The sequence below is a fragment of the Balaenoptera musculus genome, chromosome 4 (genome assembly GCF_009873245.2).
Source record: "Balaenoptera musculus isolate JJ_BM4_2016_0621 chromosome 4, mBalMus1.pri.v3, whole genome shotgun sequence".
In the NCBI taxonomy this organism is placed as follows: Eukaryota; Metazoa; Chordata; class Mammalia; order Artiodactyla; family Balaenopteridae; genus Balaenoptera; species Balaenoptera musculus.
Window position 1 is genome coordinate 86290416 of NC_045788.1, and position 20692 is coordinate 86311107.

General features: G+C 38.4%; 1 protein-coding gene across 1 annotated transcript; it reads right to left on the bottom strand.

Moving 5' to 3' along the window:
- Positions 1–5531: 5531 nt before the first annotated feature.
- Positions 5532–19884, bottom strand: ABHD10 (abhydrolase domain containing 10, depalmitoylase). Its single transcript, XM_036851525.1, has 5 exons — positions 19565–19884; positions 17048–17231; positions 11567–11678; positions 11023–11160; positions 5532–6339 (listed from the first exon to the last, which is right to left on the bottom strand). The coding sequence occupies exons 1-5, from the start codon at positions 19767–19769 to the stop codon at positions 5995–5997; spliced, it is 984 nt and encodes a 327-aa protein (XP_036707420.1). The 5' UTR covers positions 19770–19884; the 3' UTR covers positions 5532–5994.
- Between the last annotated feature and the right edge of the window lie 808 nt (positions 19885–20692).

Consider the following 20692-nt stretch of genomic DNA (forward strand, 5'->3'; position numbering starts at 1 on the left):
AGTCCACAGGAAGTCATTAAAGAAAAACCACTTGATCCCCTGGGTGGTGACAGTGGAAACTGGCTCAACCCTCTGTTTACTGAGTGCCTATAAATATTATAATTTTTTCAACAACTTTTTAAAAGGGTCTATGTATCTGAGATTTAAAAAAGAAATGAATGAGATATGGCAACATGGTCTACCAGCAACATTAAACTTGTAAACCATAAATGCCAACCAGGTGTCATGCTAAAAATATGCACAGGGTACTCAGGTACATTTATATCTGGAGGAAGAGGGTAGGAAATTAGCAAAAATATTTATAAATGAGATGACTTTAAGTCTCAAAAGATGAGTAGGTGTTTGCCTAGTGAATGGGATGAGGCAGGAGGGATAGGGAACGTTGCTGGCAAAGGCAACTTATTTAAGAAGGTGAACATGTTCTAATATCAACAAAGCATAGGGTTAAAGGGGAGACACACAGAAATAAAGCTGGAATGTCAGGCAGTCTCCAGATTATAAAGTAGCGTGCTTGCAAATGTCCACGGTTAAATTTTCAGGAATTTTGAAAGCCAGTTGTTAAACTCAGCCGCTTTAACCACTTACATTATGTAAACTTACACTTAAATACATTATATTACAAGCAAAGGTTAAATACTCAAAATGGATCACTTCCTAATTTATTTTGCTACATTTTACTATTACCTATGTTTTTGTGGATATTTATGTTTATTGTCTCTATATGGGGTATATACTATGTAACAGTCTGGTACTGGCCATGTCTTCCCAGCTTCCTTTTATTCAGTGATGTCCCAGTGGTAGCTTGAAACCAGCTATGACAAGAGTATAGCTGGTTGTTGGCAAATGCTGCAAATTGGGGCTCCCCTCGGCACCCAGCTAGTTGCTGAATATTTACTGGCCTTGCCACTGGGCTTATGTATCATGCAAATGAGCTTGAGTGTTTTCATAGAGAAAAAGAACCATCAGATCTGATTTAGGTGAAGGAAAAGGAGAAGGTCAGAATGACTCAAGAGGTTGATTTGTATAACAGGGGTCATGGTTGCACCAATTATTGTAAGGGGACCATAAGTGGGGAGGTACATTAAGGGGGAAAGATAATAGCATTTGAACTTACTGCATTTGGGAGGGCCACCACAGTCCATCCCGGTCATTCGGTTTTATGCAACTGGAGCTAAAGAGAAAAATCTGGAATGAAGGAAAGTACTTGAATCATCGGCATGCAGGTAGTAGTTAAAACCAGGAACCTGGGTGAAGTTGCTCAAGGTGAATAAGTAAGTTGCATGAGAAGAGTGCCAAGGTCAGAAGAGAAGGGAATATTAACAATACAATGTGCGTAAGGAGATGGTATGGCATGGTCAGGGATACCTGGGGTTAAAGAGTGTCAGAACAAAGCTCCTGATCTCAATGGTCCTTCGAGAGAGGGAGGTTGGCATATAAACTGAGAATTTCCAGGTAGTAAGTTCTATCAAAAAGGCCTGAGCAGAGTGCCGTTCATGAGGGAGCACAGAGGACCAACCGTCAAAATTCTTGGACACAGAGATGAGGATGAGGCAGGAAAGGCTTCAGTGAGAAGCTGAGATTTGAGCTTCTTTTCGAATAGAAGTTTATCTGTCAGTAAAAATCTGAAAGCTCAAGAAAATAGAGAGGACAGTTTCTTCAAAAGACAAATTTCGTTTAAAAAAATTACCTGCATTTTTCTAGGTATGTTCTCTAAATGTACCAAAGCATCATATTTTTTCATTAAACCAAGTTATGCATATTACATGATTGTGTTTCTAAACTAAAAAGTGACTTTAGGTCTGTAATGAAAGGGTATCTTAAAAAGGTACATCAGGACTTCCCTGGTGGTGCAGTGGTTAGGAATCCGCCTGCCAATGCAGGGGACACGTGTTCGAGCCCTGGTCCGGGAAGATCCCACATGCCACGGGGCAACTAAGCCCGTGTGCCACAACTACTGAGCCTGCGCTCTAGAGCCCGCGAGCCACAACTACTGAGCCTGCGTGCCACAACTACTGAAGCCTGTGCACCTAGAGTCCATGCTCCGCAACAAGAGAAGCCATCGCAATGAGAAGCCCGCGCACTGCAACAAAGAGTAGACCCCGCTGGCCTCAGCTAGAGAAAGTCCGTGCGCAGCAACAAAGACCCAACGCAGCCAAAAATGAATAAATTAAATTAAAAAAAAAAAAAAGGTATATCTAGGGACTTCCCTGGTGGCGCAGTGGTTAGGAATCCGCCTGCCACACAGGTTCGAGCCCTGGTCCGTGAAGATCCCATATGCTGCGGAGCAACTAAGCCCGTGCACCACAACTACTGAGCCTGCGCTCTAGAGCCCGTGCTCCGCAACAAGAGAAGCCACTGCAATGAGAAGCCCGTGCACCGCAACGAAGAGTAGCCCCCGCTCGCCGCAACTAGAGAAAGCCCGCGTGCAGCAACGAAGACCCAAAACAGCCAAAAATAAATAAATAAATACATTTATATTAAAAAAACAAGTTGTAAAATCTTACTGGTTCTTTCCTTTAAAAAAAAAGGTATATATAAATTCCACCGATCTTCTTCCTTCCTTCAGAAAATGAGTTCCTTAGTTGTTTGTTTTTTTAACAGTTTAAAATATAATGAAAAGTCGACATATCCCCTTTGGGCACTGCCTTGGGAATGGTTATGTCGCAAGTAATGTTCTCCTTGCTCTGTATCTCCGTGCTTTATAAAATTCAGCCTTGCCCAAAGCTCTTTTCCTCCTCTCCTCCTCACAGACCTTTCTATTAGCTGCTCAGAGAACAGCCTACTGTGTAGATTTGTGTCTGGAAGTACCTGTAAGCTCAACAGATGCCGCAAAAGCAAATGTATTCTGTGGTCTCATTAGCCTTCCTCTCCATTGGCATTGGCCTTATCCCCTTCCACTGCATGCACTGAGATTGTTTAGAGGGGTCATGTCGCTGCTTTTAAATCAGTGCAGGGGTTCCAGAGGATAGGCACTGAGGGCCTGCTGGCTGTTCAAGCATTTTCCATGTCACTGAATACAAGGCATGGAGTGGTTTTAGAAAAGAAAAAAAAAAGAGCTTTGGGAGAAAAATAGAAAAGAACACTAAAGGAATTAACAATGTACTAGAATACACTAAATCTCACTGCTTCAAACTCATTTGGTATTTATGATGCTAACCTCTGCAAAGCTAGATTAAAGTTTAAGACAGCTTTTCCTGTCTTTAGGTAGTGAGGGTTCCTCCCCCTCCCTTTTCCTAGCCATTGAAGGACACCATACAGCTAACATTCCAATTTGGGATCTTCAGGTTAGGAAGCTCCAATCCAGTTCAGTTTCGGAAGACCTACTCACTTCCTTGCCTCCATTTTCCTTCCTAAATCCCCAAGAATTGTGCCCTCCAATTTCTCGCTGGACTGTGTTTTGTGCATATAAAAATACAAGTGAAATGGTAGTGACTCCTATGTGTCATTGTTCTAAACGCGTTGTGCTTAACCCTTACACTTTATTAAGTAGGTTTATATTATGACATTTTACAGATGAGGAAACCTCAGGGAGACGAAGTAAATGGCTCAGTCACAGAGCTAGTAAATGGTGAGCCAGGACTTAAACCCAAGCTCTAGAGTCTGTCTTTAACCACTATATGTATTGCCTCTACAGAAATACTATGTATCTCCAATCATATTTATCACATTTTATTATAATTATGTTTAACCCTAGAAAGCTCTAAAGGGCAGGGCCCTTTCCTCATCTTTCTAATCCTCATGCCTAGCAGTGTCTGGGCAGCTTAGGCCCCGGAAGAGGCACCCTGCCATCCTCTAATAACCCACTCTAGCACCAGGCACTGTGACACACTGATGATTCATGTATTTTTGGTTTGTAAATTATTTTTGTTTGGTATAAAAGATACCTCCTAGATTATATTGTACTGCCCTATAGGATATTCATCTGCTTTGGATCTGTGTCGGGGTCCCCAAGACCACCCCCAGGTTTGACAATTTGTTAGGAGGACTCACAGCTATGATTTATTACAGTGAAAAGATACAAAGCAAAATCAGGAAAGGAAAAAGGCACACAAAGTGAAGTCTGGGGAAACTAGGCGTGAGCGTCTAAGAATCCTCTCCTAGTAGAGTCACATAAGTTGAGCTTAATTCCCCCAGCAAGGCGTTGTGACAGCACATGTGAAATGTCCACCAGGGAAGCTTGTCAGAGACTCAGTGCCCAGTGTTTATTGGGAGCTGGCCACTTGGGTAGTCTCTGCTTGGCACCTACCAAAATTCCAGACTCATAGAAGGAAAGCATTTGTCCAGCACAAACCACATTGTTAGTACAGACAATTTAGGCACAGTGAGCCACTTTGACCAGTTCTGGAATTGTTGCAGGAAGGGGGACCCCTTGCAGGGCCTGAGAGTTGGCTCTTGACTAACACTCGGAAATGAATTGTCCGAGGAGACGCACGTGCTGCAAAAGCAAGGGACTTTATTGGAAAGGGGCGCCCAGGTGGAGAGCAGCAGGGTAAGGGAACCCAGGAGGACTGCTCTGCCACGTGGCTCGAAGTCACAGGTTTTACTGTGATGGGATTAGTTTCCGGGTTGCCTCTGGCCAATCCTTCTGACTCAGGGTCCTTCCTGGTGGCACATGCACCTCTCAGCCAAGATGGATTTCAGGGTGAGGGTTTCCGGGAGGTAGGCAGGACATATCACCTCCTCCCTCCTCCTTTCGGCCCATCCCGAATTTTCCTGGTTAGTTTTTGGTGGCAGCACCTTGTTCTTTATTGGGACCTCCTGTTGTGAGACAACTCAGGCAAGTGGTTATCATTGTGTCTGGCCAAGGCTGGCGGTTTTGATCAACAGTTCCCTAACAGAATGCTGGGACACTCCTAAAATCCAAGTTCCCAGATGCTAGCCAAGGGCGAACTTTGTAAGCAGGTCTCTCTGAGAAGCAGTCATCTGCTATTGTTAACTCTTTTCAGCACAGGAATTTTATCCCAACATTCTTCAAAACCTATAAATGTTTCTTCAATTGTCCTTTGAACCAGGTTTACCATTTGCTGGTTCTCTTATTAATGAGTTAAAGAAATTTTTGACACATGCAAGCTAAATAAAGTCCAGTCAAACTTAAAAGCTAAAAGATACCAATTCAATATCAAGGTTGATAACTACACAAGCTTATTTTAGTTATTAAAAAAAGAACTTTGTATTTCCCTTTCATATTTTCTTACTATCTCTACATTTTAGAAAGCCCTCTGATTTAGATGGCAATAACTTGGCTATTTGTACTTATGCCACATATTAATAAAACAGGAATGTTTCTGCAGGTAGGTGATAATATATAGATTCATTTCTTCTTTGGAATATGAAATCAGAATATGAAAATACTTCATCACTGCTTAAGATGAAATTCCCCCAGTTAACTATATGACATATAAGCCAAAATTTAAAAATGATATATATCCTTTATATATCTGTAAAGTTTTGAGCCCTTAAAAAAGAATAACCTTGATTTTAAGTTCGAATATAACATGCAGAATATAATATATAAAGTAATAGCTTTATTTTGAACTTCATTATGCTTCAGACATTTCTCTAGTCATTTTAGATTTATTTCAGTAAACATTTTCCTATATCTTGTAAACTGCATTTTAAAATCAGAAATAATTTTGCAAATCTCCATATACAATGATACCAAACAAAAAACAAAAAAATCAAGTTTTATTAGCAATTCTAAGAGCTGGCATAGTTAACATAAGCATTAGACGGTAAACATCTCTTGAATAAAAAAATAGGAAATATTTTGATGAAAAAAATCAAGGATTGAAGGAAGGAGAAAATTTTTCAAACAGCAGCTGGCACTTTCTTCAAAATCTGAATCACTTGTGCAAATACATCATTAAATACTCACATGATATTTACGAAGTAGAGATAAGAGAAAAAAACCTTCTAAGTATCAGGGTCCTTCATCTGTTATCCCTCTTCCATCTTCTGGATCCACTACTTTACATTCCAACTAAAACTGTGATTCTAGTTAACTACAGTTGAAAGCTTATCAATTAAGTCATCAATAGTGTAAACCAGAAGTTGAATGTCCGCTTTTTCCTTCATTCGATGATCACTATTCTTTCGGAGGATGACATCTACATCTGTGCTGACTACTCGGGCAGCAACCTGCATGGACGTATGCCATGGTACAATGTCATCCTTCATGCCGTGGAGCAATCTTACAGGGCAGTTCACAGGAATAGGACTATGTAACAAGCAGTGGTGCTCTGCTTCTTTAATGACACTGTACTGAATGCGATAAACTCCTTCTTCACTGTATTTTGATGCCATGGACCACACACCTTTCATCTCTATTTCCTTTTTTGCCTATTGGGAAAAATGAGGAAAACAAAAGTATTTATGCAACATTAACACATACAATAGTCTTAAACAATTCAAGAAAAGCAGTCTTTGAAGAAGGGGTGATAAAAATATAACGATGATAATTATCAGTAATTCATTACTATGTGCAAGGAGCTGTGACAAGTATTTTCCACATAGTATCTCATAAGATCCTGATACTATCTGTTATTATTTCATTTTTACAAAAGAGGATATTAAAGTTAGAGTAATACATATGTTTAAAGTTGAAAGGTAGTTAACTGCTGTAACTAGGATTCAAACAGATTTCACTAACTTTATCGTGTAACGTCTTAAAAATCAGGTATTGCTTCACTCCAACTTGAAAGGGAAAATGAAGGGGAGAAAAGTACAATAATTTCTTGGAATCAGTACAGGTGGCATTCATAGTACATAAAATCAAATCTTAGGAATAAAAATTGTTTAGATTTAAAAATCATGAAACTAAAAGTTCGTATACGAGAAGTTACTAAAATGGGGATGAGGTGGGAGAAGGAGAAGAATAAAGCATGGTGCTAAAAATGAAAAATAAGACAGTGGTTATTCTGGGGCAACCATACACACCCAATTTTATCCTGAATGTAAAAAAAATGTAGTTTTTGCCTTTTAGAGTTCTATGGAATGAGAAAAAATTTGTTTGTTGTTTTGGATGACAAAGAGGTCTTCCAAATACTTCCTGAAAACTGAGCATGGTATCATTTCTACCCTTAAAATAAAATGCTGGGTATTCTTCGATTCTTGAAGAATTTCTGTTTTTTAGATTATAATTTGTCTTAAACAATTTTTCTAGTTAAAGTAACATATACTTATTATAGAAACGTGGAAAATATAAAAAGCATAAAAAGGGACTTCCCTGGTGGTGCAGTGGCTAAGCATCCACCTGCCAATGCAGGGGACACGGGTTCGAGCCCTGGTCCGGGAAGATCTCACATGCCACGGAGCAACTAAGCCCGTGCACCACAACTACTGAGCCTGCACTCTAGAGCCCACGAGCCACAACTACTGAGCTCTCGTGCCACAACTACTGAAGCCCGCATGCCTAGAGCCTGTGCTCCGCAACAAGAGAAGCCATGGCAATGAGAAGCACACACGCCCCAAGAAGAGCAGCCCCTGCTCGCCGCAACTAGAGAAAGCTCGCACGAGACCCAACGCAGCCAAAAATAAATAAATTAAATAAATAAAAAACAAAACAGGGCTTCCCTGGTGGCGCAGTGGTTAACAATCTGCCTGCCAGTTCGGGAGACACCGGTTCGAGCCCTGGTCCGGGAAGATCCCACGTGCCGCGGAGCAACTAAGCCCGTGCGCCCTAGAGCCCATGCTCTGCAATGAGAAGCCTACGCACTGCAGGGGAGAACAGACCCCGTTCACTGCAACTAGAGAAAGGCAGTACACAGCAATGAAGACCCAACGCAGCCAAAAATAAATAAATAAATAAATAAATAAATAAATAAATAAATAAATTTAAAAACAAAAACAAAAAGAAAAAACTCCCCCCTTTCAAAAAAAAAAAAAAAAAAGAAGCATAAAAATAAATAAATCACCTATAGTCCTATTTCATGGATATAACAACCATTATTATTCTGGCTTATTTCCTTCCAGTATTTTTCTATATGTGTTTGATTTTTATATATACAATATGTAAAACACTTAGCTATTACAATTCATATAGTTTTCAGCGCTGGTTTATTTATTCAATATATATATTTCTGGGTTTTAGAAGATTCTATCAAAAGTTTTTAAAGGCTGCATAATTGTCCACTATAATGCATCTAAGATAATTAACTTGACCATTCCCACACTGCTGAATACTTCCATGAACATCTTTGAACATAAAGGTTTATATGCATATAATAAATTCTTTGGAAAGATTATCACAACTTGAACTAGTAAATCAAGATGTAAATAGCTTTAAGTCTCTTGCAACCATATAATATGAAGGGCATTTCTGTCTAGAAAAACAGATGGACATCGTATCAAAAATAAAGAAAAATATAAGGAAAGAAAAGCTACATACAATATATTTCAAAAATTTTGTATTTAAATTTTCAATGAAATTATTATTTTTCCACATTTAAAATTGTTGACTTATTACGAATACAAAGAGGCAAAAAAGAAATTAAACAGTAAAATATGTATGATATAATCTGTGTATTTAGGAATTTTAATGTCTTTTATAAAATTCCAAAAAGATTTGATTCAGTGAAAAAGCTGTATATCTGAAACCTACACTTCTAAATATCTATATCCAAATGATTTAAAATTAATGAAAGTCTAAAAAACTATAAAATATATGAACCTATATTAGTATCATGGGGTACTTTGCATTAAAGCAACATATAAATCAAATATTTAAAGTAAAAATGATATTCAGTTCCCTTCAAGCTACTCATGACTGTTCCTGAATTGGTAATTTCCATAATAAGAACTTAGTTTCATCGATTATTAGATGAAGTGGGAACTATGTTAATTACTGAGACATAATTAATAATAGTTGCATTTTAAGCATCATTGCCCACCCCAACTAGCTCTGTTATCTGCTATTGAGCTGAATGAATATTGTCCATTTGAAGAACAAACTTAACTTTACAAAGTCTTATATGTCCTAAAGCCTCAAAAACAAAAAGTACAGAAATAGCAAAAACAGTATTAATCAGAGAAAATGTACAATATACATAATTTCTACACCAAGAAGAAACTAACAAGGCAATGTGGCTGTGAAGCTTAGACTCCAACAGCTGTGCATCCTGCCTGACGCCCTCTACTGTCCAAAGAAGCAGACAATGATTAGAGTTAGTTAAGATGTAAGTCAAGCTCCTACATAATGAGTAATGCTGTGTGTTAATATTCCCAGGGCTAAAGAAGATAGCAAAAACCTCCACCTCCATTCCCTTGACACTGCTAGTACTGGCTGTCTATGTGGAGAAGAAAAGACAGTGGTCCTAGTGTCCCTGCTCTTTCTTTACATATGCTTTTAAGTTAATAAGGGTCAACATGTTTCTGTTTAAGAATTTTTGCTGGTCTGATTTAGGATTAGCAAAGATATACCCTGATTTGCAGGCTATAGATCTTCTCAGTCACTTACAGGGTATCTACCATATCTTCCCTCTGAGTGATGGATACACACACATAAAAATAAACGTACATAGATCTTGTCATTTACCAATAACCTCCCAAAATTGTTTAATCAATTCTTTCCCAGTAGGCCATCTTCTTGAAATAATTTCCTACCATGAGAAGCACTGCATTATTGAGTTAGAGAACAGAGTAAGGGGTCCGAGGTTTATATGCAGAAGGATACAGTGGTAGGAAAATTTAGCAGCATGAGGACATTGAGCAACCATGTATGAGAAACAATCAAGAAAGTGAAAAAACTTCAGAAATAGGAGGTAAGTGCAAAGAAGATCAGCTTTGTAATTTCAGCCCTGATAGGAAATCATATGAAGAAGCTGACTGTGCAGACAATGCCATTTCTCAAGGAGCTGGAAAGAACAATGTGAACTAAGAATAAACTTAGAACAAATAGTATATGGCACTGAATTCAATGCAGAACTTGAGGCAAAAGTCAATGACATTCTACTATTCAACACTACATAGGCTTTTTTCTTCTTTTTCTTTTCCTCCTCCTCCTGCTCCCCGACTCTGTAGAGCAGTGGTTCTCACACTTCACCTGCGGGCCTGGTTAAAACAGATTACTCGGCCACACTCCCAGTTTCTGATTCAGCTGGTCTTGGTGAAGCTCAAGAATATCCATTTCTACAAGTTCGCAGGTGACACTGTTGCTGCTGGCCTCGGGCCTACACTTTCTGCACCACTGCTCCGGACTGCTTTTCTTTCTGCTAGGATCTTAGTCCCACAACTGAAATTTAGAGCCCTAGGAAAAATATGCCCAAGGAGAACTTAATTGATTGCAAAACACAAAAATAACAAAGTAAACAGCTATTACCCACCATTTTTTTTATCCTTGCAGACAACTGAAGTGCTTAAACATATGTCCAATAACAAAGTATAATAAACTAATTCCATTCCCAATTATTTCAGAAACCTTATTTCTATCATGAGTTACTGAAGAACATGCTAATGGTGAAAAGCACCTTTTTTTTTTAAAGGTGAGAATTAGGAGTAGAAAAAGAATGCTAACTTAGTGTCTAGGCCAGGAATGGCAAGTCTCATCTCCTGTGTATGACTGACAGTGTGTGCTCAGAGAGCTCTGCTGAGAGAGGATCTGAGGCTTTCAGGCTAAAAAAAAACCAGTTTCATAATTGATTAGCCGTCTTAACATGGTCATAGAATAGGTACCATTTCCCATAAGCCACAAAATAAGACTAAGAGGTCCAAAAAGAGATCACGATGTATGATCCAAATAAACAAATGTGGTTAATAAAATGTTGCTAAAACAAGAAATTCAAAGTGTGAGTTCATTCATGTGGCTCAAATATTTGGCAAAATGATTTGAAGTGACTGTGAAAAAAAAGAAAACCTTAAACAGGAGACCAAATAGTTAAAGGCGGCAAAGAAATGGTATACAAAAAGGCAGTTAAGACAAAAGATGGGCCAGTGTAACAAGTCAAAGGACAGATGACACATGAACAAAATTCAAAGAGGGAGCAAAAGAACGACAGCAGGGATACACTGAGGTTGCCTGGGACTCACCTCAACAGGAAGCTGATTAAACTGTGTCACCAGGCCATCCACAGCTGCCGCTATGCCAATAAGAGCAACAACCTTTTGTGGCCGTGCGATTGCAGCATGAAGCATAAGCCATCCACCGAGGCTAGATCCAACTAGTATCTAAAAGTAAAAACATGTAGTTTTAAAGAGGAATTTCTTTTTCTTTTCTGGAAGGCAGTGAATAATTCCATAGAACGTATATACTTTCTTTCTTTATATTCATTGGCTCCCAGACTTTTAATATTTGGCACAAAGTAAAATTAAGATTATGATTACTTTTTGTTGAAGTATTAGGTCTGTAATAGAGAATAAACTAGACAAATAAAATTTGTAAAATGAAAAGTAAAATGCTACCTTCGTTTTATGAGAAAGTGAAAATAATAGAACTGATTGATTTGATACTGAAATACAAAAATGGATGGTTAGACATTTAAAATATTAAATAAATTTTCACATCTAAAGAAACAGCTCAAATGCCATGAGGTTGCAGTCAACAATTATCATCATATTTAACAAAAACAGTCACCTGTGGTCCTTCAGCTAAGTCATCAATTATAGAAAGAACATCTTTTCTCCATTTTCCCACTGTGCATTCTTCTAAGTTACCATCTGAATTTCCAACTCCTGAGTAATCAAACCTGGAAAAAGAGAAAACATATCTATATTTAGATATCTATGTATTTGCTTCTCTAATTTTTAAGGAAAATAGCACATTAATCATTATTACACTGTCTAAAATATATTAGAGTAAAACAGTGAAGTCAATATGCATTTCAGCAAATCCTACTGGCTTAACCTTCAAAGATCTCCCATAGCCACTTACTTTCTCACCTCCTCCACTGCTGCCAGCCTGGGCCAAATCACTATCCTCTCTTGACTGAACTAATGCAACAGTCTCCTAGTAGATCTCCATTTTCATTTTTCACCCTCAAAGTCTATTCCCCACACAGTAGTCGGTGATCCTTTTAAAACAAAAATCATGTCTTGCACAAACCCTCCAAAGGCTCTGTATAATCTTTAAGTAAAATCCAAAGTCCTTACCATCCTCTAGCCCCTAACTACCTCTCTGATCTCATTTCTTACTGTTCTCTCTCCTTCCCAGGTGTATACTTACTTTCCTTTTTGAAGTTAATGGAATATACCACCCACATTCCTGCCTCAGGAGTTTTACAACAGCTTCTCCTTCCACGTGGACCACTCTACTCCAGATATCCACTCAGATTGCTCCCTCACTTCATTTAGGCCTTTGGCTCAAATGTTACATCTCCGTAAGTCTTCTCTGACCATTCAACCGAAAGTTGTGCTTCTTTCATCATTCTCTAGTTCCTTACCCTGCTTTATTCTCTTTATAGCAAATATTGCTACCTGACAATACACATATTTGATTATTGGTTTGTGGTCTATCTCCCACACTAGAATGGAAGCTCCAGAGGGGCAGATTGTTTTGTTCACACTGCTTTCCCAGTGCCTACATCAGTCCCTTGCACATGGTAAGTGCTAAGTGTATGTTTACTCAATTAGTAGAAGGAAGAGAGAAGTCCAGAATCAAATTCATCATCACTAGCTCCTCCTCTTGGTTTTCTTTCCTTGCAACTTCCTAGTTCTCCAGGCTCAGAGTCTGTCTGATCTGTGAATTTTACCTCTCCTTCAAGGTCTCAATTCAATAAATCATGAAGTATCATACCACTCCTGCAGACTGCCCTAAACCCTAGTCATACTGAACTACTCCCAATTCCTGGATAAGCACTTTCCTAACTTTGAGACTTTGCATGCTGTTCCACTGCCTAAAAAGTCTTCCTTCCCCATTCAAACTCCTAGTCATCCTTTAAGTCATGTCACCTCCTTTGAGGAACTTTCTTTGACAGAATGTGTCATTTAGTAGTAGTAGGTCACTTTCTTTGTACCCAATTCACACTTTTCATATTGTGTGTTGTAATCAAGTTTTAAATATATGTCTCTTTCTGACTAGAATGTCAGTTCTTCAAGGGCAGACTGTTTTATTTCAAGTTTGTTTTCCCCCAGGGTGTAGAACACTGCCTGCCCTGTACTATCCTCACTCTCTCATTTTTTCTCACTTGCACCCCTTTCTCCTCAGTTTGGTAAGACTGGTGTCCTGGTGCAGGTCTTTCTCATCTTACACCTACCCTCTCACAGCAGCCTCCTCATTGTGTCTCTATGACTATTCTTTCTCCAAATGGACCCACTTTATACTGTCAGGTTTTGTCTGACACATTGTACCGATATGGCATTAATTTCAATGGCTTCCTGTGATATATAACATAAAAATTTAGTGCTTTACCCTGTTTTTTAAAAACATATTTTAGTCATCTCAGATTGACCTTTTATTTCTTCTGATGAAACTACTGCTTTAGTCAAACTGATCAACTTGCTGTTCCTAAAAAAGACTCTATGTTTTCTGTCTCTGTATTACGCTTCATCCATTTCCTTCATGTGGAATACCTTCTCCCATCACCTTCATTAATATCCCCTCTTAGAGCTTAGTCCAAATGAAATTTTGCTGGAAAGGCTTCCCAGACAAGCCAAAAAAAAAAAAAAACCTCTACCTAATGAAGCTTAGATAGAATTCACTTGTATTAGTCACAATCATTTTATTATATCCTGCTCTATAAGACAGTTTATGTTTGTATTTGTGTCTCATCATTCCTATGAGACTATAAAGATCCTGGAGGGGAAATACCATCATCTTATTTTTGTTTCTGCATTCTCAATAATGGCTAGCATGTGAACCTCACACACTGAGTACTATAATACATATTAAATGAATAGAAGTAGAACATAAAAGTATAAAGAATTATTTTATTTAAATTTAAAGTATTTTTCTGATTCTTAAAATCTGGTGAAAACTATTAAATCCTAGTGTTTTTCGTGTACTTGAAGAATATATATGTGATATATAGTGTATACATATTTTCTTAGAGATAAAGGATTAAAAAGTGATGGAGGGACTTCCCTGGTGGCGCAGTGATTGGGAGTCCACCTGCCAATGCAGGGAACATGGGTTCGATCCCTGGTCCGGGAAGATCCCACATGCCACAGAGCAACTAAGCCCGTGTGCCACAACTGCTGAGCCTGCACTCTAGAGCCCATGAGCCACAACTACTGAGCCCGCGTGCCACAACTACTGAAGCCCGCGCACCTAGAGCCCATGCTCCACAACAAGAGAAGACACCACAATGAGAAGCCTGAGAATCGCAACAAGGAGTGGCCCCCACTCGCCGCAACTAGAGACAGCCCGCGCGCAGCAACGAGGACCCAATGCAGCCACAAATAAATAAATAAAATTTAAAAATAAATAAATAAAAGTGATGGAGAAAGAAAATTAGGTATGAAGTGAAGTGGTTTTGGATCCTTGGGAAATAGCGTAACAAGGCAGCTACTGAAGTCTAAATCATGGTTATTATTTCTCCTCAATCCAGGGGATACAGAAGACATATCAGGGAGAAGAGGGGAGAAAGACACCAACTAATTCTCCTTTATCCCCCTCTGTGGGCAATCACACATCTCTACTTGCTGTATTTTGTTTACAGTTGCCTTCCAACTACATGGTGAAGATGCAAAACACATGTAGAGGGCCTTCAAAAAGGAAAATATAAACATTCAGCGATACTACTAGGTGACAATATGGTTCTTTCTTGCTGAACCCTAACCAAGTGACAAAGATAATTAAAAAACATTCAGCAGTTTAAAACTTTTAAACACAGTAACACAATTCTGTCTTAGCAGCCCCAATACTCTGGAACATATTCCCAAATCTAAAATTTTAAATTTTATTAGAAATAATTATGAGAGAAGACCAGCCCTAAAACCATGTGTTCCTGAGCTCCGACTCAATCTTATTTTAGGCATGGTGACAGGATATTAAAAAACCATTTACACAGAACCATATGTACTATTCCCTGTATAATATACAGAACTAACCATTTCCTCATTCAAGATCTAAGTTTTACAGACAAAATCACAACAAAAGTAAACTGAGAAATTGGGAGTATAAATAGAAGATAAAATCTCTTATAACAAGTTAAAATGCAATCGATAGCTAATAGTGATTAGATTGCAATGAAGTTTGATAAAAGCAAATAAAAAGGAACCTGATCAAATTAAAAATTGTAACGAAGGGCTATACTTTATAAAGTTTTATAAAGATACACTTAGGCTACATTTTAATACAGTATCATATAATTGTCTGTATACACTATAATTTCATCCTCATTACTTAATATACCTTTAAAAAGAAAATTTATTTCATGTGCATCCAAAATGCAGAAAACCCCCTTATATGTCTTATAGGGAGACAGGAACTGGTTATAGCTCTCATAGTCTCAATTTAAATTCGAGAACTGATAAAATGGGGATTTCTTGAGTCAAATTCTTTTGGGGACAAAGAAGGAGAATGATGGCAACTTTTCTGATATCATCATGCTTTGCTCAGGGTAGTCCTCCCCTTCCTGGAGAGCTCTACCTTCTTACCCAAATTATAACTATTTTTCAGTGTTCCTTTATAAAGTTTTTTCTATCTACTTCGACTCCTAGTTTTCTCTCACCTTATACAATTTAGTATCCTGCTCTTTGACATAATCACATTTTGATGAATATTTCTGTCTAATTTCCCATATGTATTTTATCTTGCATTTCCCCACGCTGATTAAAAGATCCTTACGGGCAACGACCATGTTTTATAATTCTTTGTATATTTCACAGCACCAGTATAATGCTAGAAAGTCTACTTGTAAAAAATACTCCAGTCTTCAGAATAACAGTTAGGTTAGAACATATTTTTAAGAGTTCTGAGCATGAAAATGAAATAATTCAGTTAATTTGATAATAGGAATAAGACAAAATTCATACAATTGACATACTTTTTGCTAATATATTGAATAGATAAGTCTTATTTTTAATTCTAAAAGTTTTAAAATTTTTTATTTCTAATTATTTTTTATTTTATTTCTAAAAGCTGTATTTTCTAGACCTATTGAGTGAATGTTAGATAAATAGATAAATAGATAGATTTTTAGGTTGCTGGTACTAGAAAAGAATTCAGAAATTATCTTTCGTCCAATCTCCTCCTTTTTATGATGAAGAAAATAGGTCCAGCATTTATTAACTGACTCATCTTGTCAGTTATTGCTAGCATTAATTCTAGAGCCCATGTTTCTTGAATTCCAGGCCAGCGCTCTTTTTACTAAACCATACTATCTCTTCTGGCAAATCAGGCACTAAATAAATGATTGTTATAAGTAAACAAATCTAATAACAATGTAAACACATTATTTTAGTAAAATAATTATCAGTATGAAATATTAGGAACTGTGAAATCAAGTAGTAGTTAAACAACACATATCCTTATTTATGCTTATACATATTCAGGCTACAGAAGTGAAAGAAAAGAAACTCGGTGGAAATGCGAATTATACAATATTAATTTTACAATACTTTTAAACACATATATTATTTTAAACTACATATTTTAAAAGGAAATAAACAGTGGTCAAATAAATGTCCTTAAGTCCCCAAAGGAAAACCACAATATAATTATGAGATTACAAGAAAGCCAATTAGTATACTGGTTTGTTGTCATGTTAGAATACTGTTTCTAAAGAGCTAAGTTACCACTAGTTTTTTTCTGCCACCATTGTCGGTGTGGCACAGAGACCTTTATTTATTTATTTATTTTGTTTTTTTGTTGTTTTGGCAGCGTGGCTTGTGGGATCTTAGTTCCCCGACCACGGATTGAACCTGGGCCCTCAGCAGTTAGAGCTCGGAGTCCTAACCACTGGACCGCCAAGGAATTCCCCACAAAGACCTATAAAAAAGGCTTTTTAAAGGCTGCACTTTACAAGAACCTTAAATCACAAAATGAAAGTTTACAGACCATTAAAATAAATTAATCTATAAAAATGCTGGCATTTGTTTCAGTTGGTTAGAGCAGAAGTAATTCTCTACTGCCACGGTAAATGGTAATATTTTCTCTAAAATGTGTTGTTCCTACCTTATATAGGCGTGACCTAGAGATTTGCAAAACTCCTCAATCGCCAGTGCTTTTGTACCATTCATATTAGAAATATAGCCAGGGATGAAGATAATTCCTGGACTTTTGCCTTTTAGCCTCTTATAAGCCAGGTTTGGAAGGTCTGGTCGACTAAGGAAAGAGATTGAGGTCTTTTGTCTGCAAGCTAAACAAAGTACACAAAACATAAACTATAGTTTGCAAACACAGTTTTTTGAAAACCATACATGTTTCTAATCTTAACTTTCTTAACTCATCAAACTGATGTCAAATACTATTTCCATTTAATAGAAAAAAAATACAGATGTGAAGTATTAAAGTCACAAGTCTGTGCATGGTATCTTTTAAAATCATGTCACAATCAGTGTCTTCTCTGAGCAAGGTCCAATCATGATTCTTCCAAAATACACAATGAGAAGGAAATCTGAAGGCAACAAAAGACAGAGAGACTTGTCAAAAATGTTTTTCTGTTGCTGCTATATCATCTGTCCCAAATAGTATCAATCAACATTCAGATTTACCTACACTAGTTTTAGCCCTTTCTTGTGAGATTTGTCTTCTTTAAAATTTTTTTTAATGTTTAAGGGGTTTCACATCCTCTACTTTTAAGTGGGGAGGGGGAGAAACAAGTTTGGTCTGCCCTTGGGAAGTTGTTTCAAAGGTAGAGGTGCTGTGCCCCTTTTATTACTGATTCCCTCTCCACCCATAAAATCATGGGCCATGGTAACAGCCAATGATGATTCCATATCTGCTGAGGTGTGTTCAATGAGCAGTTTCTTTATAAGTAACCTTGAATAAATGCATGATAATACCATTTTTGGAAAAAGATTTCTCATAGGACTCCCAATCACTGTGTTTTATTTGTTGGCCTGGTTTTCTGTGAATGGTACACACAAATCTTAGTGCAAGTACAAAGGCACAATGGGTAAACCTTACAAGGTTGTTCCATTTCATTATTTTTAAAGTTCCTTCCCTACTGTAAAGTCAATACTTGCTCTTAAAAAATGTAGAAAGATATTAAAAAAAAAAAAAAAGTCATTTATAATCCCACTTTCTCCCTCCAAAGAAACTAGGCTTGTGTACTCCCTTAACAGTCTTTTTCTGGACCAACGGAATCTCTTTTTTATCACATGAAACCTTTCTCTACTTTATTGTGGCTAATTAAAACTTCTCAGTCTCTTCCATGTGAGCTAATAAACTTTTCCTCAGTTTGGATTTGAGAAGTTGATTTATTAAAAACTGAATTGAAGCCCTTAAAGCTATCCCTTTTATATGTAATCCTGTTTCAGAGTTTCAATGTATAGTGAAATATGCCAAATTTAAAACATTTAGTGAAAAACAAGGCTAGTAGGAGCCAGTTATGTTGGTTGACAGATTGCAGCAGCAAAAATGTTCATTTCCCATTTCCTTAGCACTCCAAAATTCCTTCCTATCCTCTCTTTCATATTACTTTCCAACAGGAAATTCTCCATAATTACAATTTGTTTAATCTTGGTGAGTTATAAGTGGTCAGGTTCTTAACATTATATCCGTGAATGATCTTCGTAGTGTAAGGATTAGCTCAAAGCCTGGGGCATAAGTGTTCAATGAATGTTCACTAAATAGTAAAAGAGTATCATATTCTAGTTAATGAAATGACATACTATACTTTGCTAAAAAAACAGATATATAACAGCCTTTTGGTTGTGTACAATTAAAGGTAAGTTAAACTGATAATATGCTTAAAATTTTTAACTCAAAGGGTATTTGCCATGACAATTCCCATTCCAAGCACTATGCATCTGACAGCTGTCTGGCAAGGGTGTGAAAACAACCAAACAAAACAAACAAAAAAAAGACATAATTCAGAAAGACAGACTATATATATGGGGGCTGGGAGTGGAGGTAGGGTGGGACGGAGAAGAATCAAGCACAAGGAACGGAAATACTCAGGGGCTTTAATTTTTCGTCCAAATTCTAGTTTCCTTTGTAGAGTGACGACTACGGTTTTTACTGGGCTGCGATCATGGGAAAAACAAAACAAAACCAAAAAACTAGAAATTAGGCTTGATGACGGCGTTTAAACTTTTCCAAAGAAAATGTTCATATTGTAAAATCGCTCAAGTCAAGGTAGAGCAGGTCTAAGCATCTTAACAGTCGCGATCTGTAAACCCTTTAGAACCAGCAGAGAAAAGCAAAAGCAACTAATAATCAAACGCATTAAATGCACATCTGAATTTTTCCTAATGTTGGCGCTTAACAAGGGGGAGGCGGGCAGAGAGGATCCTTAGGCTGCAGAGCGTGACGCCACCAACGGCCCGGGCTGTCCAGAATACCCCGGGGCCCGGCAGAGCTCTCCTCACAGCCTTCACCAGAATTGTCGAAAGCGCCTAGAACTGGGGTACTGAGAACCGGGGAAGAGCATTTCTGAACGGGGCGCCAAAAACGCATGGCACAGGAACTGACGGAATCCGTGATGTTCGAAAGTACGCGTCCTACTCCAACCTTTCGGACACTGACCTGGGAGCCACCGTGGCGCCCGCTCGGCCTTCGGTGCAAGTAACGTGCTGAGCCCACGGTGGAAGCCGAAGGAGACGGCCATCCGGCCCAACCTGCAACAAGGTACCCAAGCGCCCAGACCCACCCTCGCCATCTTCCCAACGGCCCCTGCGCCCCGCGCCGACCTACAGAGACACGCACAGCGCCCAGAACCGAGCTTGCGCATGCGCCGCCCGCTGGACGACGCAACTTGGTAAACGGCGCCTGTCCGAGTTTCGACCCCCGGAGAGCGCACATGCGCAGAGCGTCGTCGCTCTTACCAGCCTTTCGCTGTTGGGCTGTTCTGTTGGGGAGGTTCGGTCTGTGAGTTTGGGATGTTTTGAGCGCCCTCGGTAGGCTGCTTTCTCGGTGGGTAGATACTCCAGGACTGGAAGCGAGGAGAGGAACCCCACCCATCGTTCCTAGATAGGAAACCATCTCATCATCCCGATGACAGTAGGGAGCTGAAACATAAAGTGCTAAGACTTGCTGCGTTACAAGTAGTTCTCACCCCCTTGACAGTTTTGACCTGTACCGGAAATGGTTCGAAGATCTGACCTTAATCCTGCTTGTATAAACACCTGGAGTGGAATCGAACATTCGCCGCTCCTTCGCCCTTTTTCAGTTTGTTTTAGCTCTTTGTATGCCTGACTGTTGAATTACCCTGACCCCTGTCTCATACTATACGCAAAAATAAATTCCAGTAGATAAACGGTCTCAACAGAAGAATAAAACCTGAATAGTTCTGTTCACCCTGCTCCTAGAAATAAGAAAAAATATATAATTCCAATAAAATTGGCCAACAGCTGTGATAGGCAGTTCATATATGTAAACATGATGATCAACCTAACTGAAAAATTGGAATTAAAAAATAACCCATGCCATTTTTCCTACCCATCAGATTGGCAAAAGTTAAAAAGAACAACTATTGTTCTTTTTAACTTTTTTCCGGCAAGGAAGCTGGGCAATGGGCACTCATGTATGGTTGGTGGGAGGGTATACTGACAAACTCTTTTGTCAAGTAACCTGACCACCTATGGCAATTTAAAATATGCATCATTTTCATGCCCTTTGACCCAATGGCCCCAATTTGTGACTTTCCTATAGAAA